The sequence below is a fragment of the Aptenodytes forsteri genome, unplaced genomic scaffold (assembly GCF_000699145.1).
Source record: "Aptenodytes forsteri isolate BGI_AS27 unplaced genomic scaffold, ASM69914v1 Scaffold418, whole genome shotgun sequence".
Lineage (NCBI taxonomy): Eukaryota > Metazoa > Chordata > Aves > Sphenisciformes > Spheniscidae > Aptenodytes > Aptenodytes forsteri.
This window is the reverse complement of record NW_008795245.1, coordinates 863,263-865,782: the sequence shown is the minus strand read 5'-3', so window position 1 is coordinate 865,782 and position 2,520 is coordinate 863,263. Positions and strand designations below refer to the sequence as shown.

The 2,520-nt window shown below is 43.7% G+C and overlaps 1 protein-coding gene across 1 annotated transcript in view; it reads left to right on the top strand.

Moving 5' to 3' along the window:
- NELL1 (neural EGFL like 1) overlaps window positions 1-2,520 on the top strand; it is a 299,408-nt gene that overhangs the window by 54,637 nt on the left and 242,251 nt on the right. Inside the window, exon 5 of the mRNA XM_019471923.1 lies at window positions 1,610-1,706. Within this exon, the coding sequence (XP_019327468.1) occupies window positions 1,610-1,706 (97 nt within the window). The remainder of the gene's footprint in view (window positions 1-1,609; window positions 1,707-2,520) is intronic.

The window sequence follows — 2,520 nt, the reverse complement described above, 5'->3', positions numbered from 1 at the left end:
GTCCATCTTGGAGCCAGCTGGCCTTGGCTCTATCGGACATAGGGGAAGCTTCTAGCAGCTTCTCGCAGAAGCCATCCCTGTAGCCCCCCCCCACCCCTGCTACCAAAACCTTGCCACGCAAACCCAATACGAGTGGCAACTTACAACACAAAAATCTATGATTACACTTGGTGAGCCTGTGCTGGAAACACTTGGAGTGTAAATGGGAAGGTAACTGTGCAATGAGTTGTCTTGATTGACTTGTATTTTTCTTTGGTGTTCATTTTTCATGTTCGTTTTAAAGCCATAGCTTTAAAGAAAGAAGAAAAATAGTTCAACCCCTTTTAAACATACAGATAATTTCACCCCTTTAAGCTACAGGTCTTGACACATTCAGAGTCTTTTCTATTGGCTGTCACGCTGGTGTGATTACACAGCAATACGTACTCCCTGTGAGCTGGATAGTAATGGAAATATATTTCATCATCTGCTCAATATCCTTATTAAGCATGCTGTTTTTGTTATGAAGCAGTAAGTTCATGGCTCCCACCGATGTGACATGGCAACATGAGAATCCAGGGTCAGTAGCTTTGGTCTTGAATTTTTCATATTCTGAAATGATGATGTTGTTGTAGTGGTCTGAGTTCCTGAAAAAGGTGTTACGGAAACTTCATTACAGCTTTCCTAAAAATAAACAAATAAAAAACCCAAGCAAAACCTTTTTAAAATTCCAGATTTTTGTGAATTTTAAAATGCTGTGTTACAGCAATTTTTCATGACTCAATTTTTGAAATTCGGTATGTAGACGACTGCATTCATGTGCAAGTTTATGCAGTACATAAAGTTTGCTTATGGACCTCAGGTTACTTCTTGTCACTGTTATTTCTTACTGCTATTATTTCTAGTTCCTTGAAGAATAACCAAGAAAACGTCCCTGTAGTGCTAGGTACCAAACATATCCAAAGAGGTCCCATTCTGTACCAGACCTGTGCCAGTGACACGGGCAAGCTGGCTGTGCAGTAGTGGCAGCACACGTGGGCACCGAGGACTAGTAAATTTAGTAACAGCAGCAAACGGGCGAAGTGGATAAAAGGAAAGGTTCAGGTGCAGGGATGAGTAACACAAATGTAGAGACAAAAAGGCCATGGGAGTAGAGGTGGAATAAAGCTTCTTTGTGAAGTCTATTCAAAATTCTAAACAGTCTGAAAATCCCAAAGGGTTGTTTCTCTGGTTGGATCTTGTTTGTGACTGTACTTTTTCTCCAGAATGGGTAGTTGAGTTTGAAGGACACCCCTGGGCTAGAATGGTCCCGTTTTATTGTTTTCCCTACTATGGTGGGTTCTGCCATTGTGTTTCTTCAGCCTAGTGCTGCACAGTTGCACAAGGGGAGGTTCAATTTTATGCAGTCTTCATATGTTAGTGGTTTTAATAGTGTTTTTTTCCTGTTTGGGTTTTTTTTTTTGCTTTTAAAGTTGTAATAAACCTTCAAAACTATCAATGATAAATATTGTGTTTTAATGAAATTTTTTTTTTGGTTCTACTTTCCATATTTTATCGCTAACTGATTTTTGCTAGGAACTTTTCAGAGGAAAAAGAGGATTCAAGTAATGGCAATGTATTTCCTCTACAGGATTTATGAACGCATCATTGATCCCCCAGAAATGAATTTGACACCTGAAAGCAATTTATGGCTTGGACAGAGAAACAGGAAACATGGTTTCTTTAAGGTAAGCAGATAATAAATGGCACATGAAGAAGGAAATGAATAAATAGTCAACAAGATATTTCTGATTAGTTGTCTTACAATCCTGAAATGTGATCTGTATGAATTTTAGTGGAAACTGTGAACTTGGGATTTGAGGTAGGTCCAACACTTGGAGAAAAGGGTCTCTTTCTGCAAGGTAGAGTATCGTAGTCACTGACTGCAGTGCCCAGTATTTGGGGGTTTTGTTTGGTTTCCGTACTTGAGGTTTCACCTACCTGCTGTGCCCTGCCTTGCCGCTCTGGGGCACAGAATGAGACTGTGTAGGCAGCGTCAGTCTATTCTTGAGTGTTGATCTGCTCGAGGGTAGGAAGGCTCTGCAGAGGGACCTGGACAGGCTGGATCGATGGGCCCGGGCCAACTGTATGAGGTTCAACAAGGCCAAGTGCCGGGTCCTGCACTTCGGCCACAACAACCCCATGCAGCGCTACAGGCTTGGGGAAGAGTGGCTGGAAAGCTGCCTGGCAGAAAAGGACCTGGGGGTGCTGGTCGACAGCCGGCTGAACATGAGCCGGCAGTGTGCCCAGGCGGCCAAGAAGGCCAATGGCATCCTGGCCTGTATCAGAAATAGTGTGGCCAGCAGGAGTAGGGAAGTGATCATGCCCCTGTACTCGGCACTGGTGAGGCCACACCTCGAACACTGTGTTCGGTTTTGGGCCCCTCACTACAAGAAGGACGTTGAGGTGCTGGAGCGTGTCCAGAGAAGGGCAACGAGGCTGGTGAAGGGTCTGGAGAACAAGTCTTATGAGGAGCGGCTGAGGGAACTGGGGTTGTTTAGC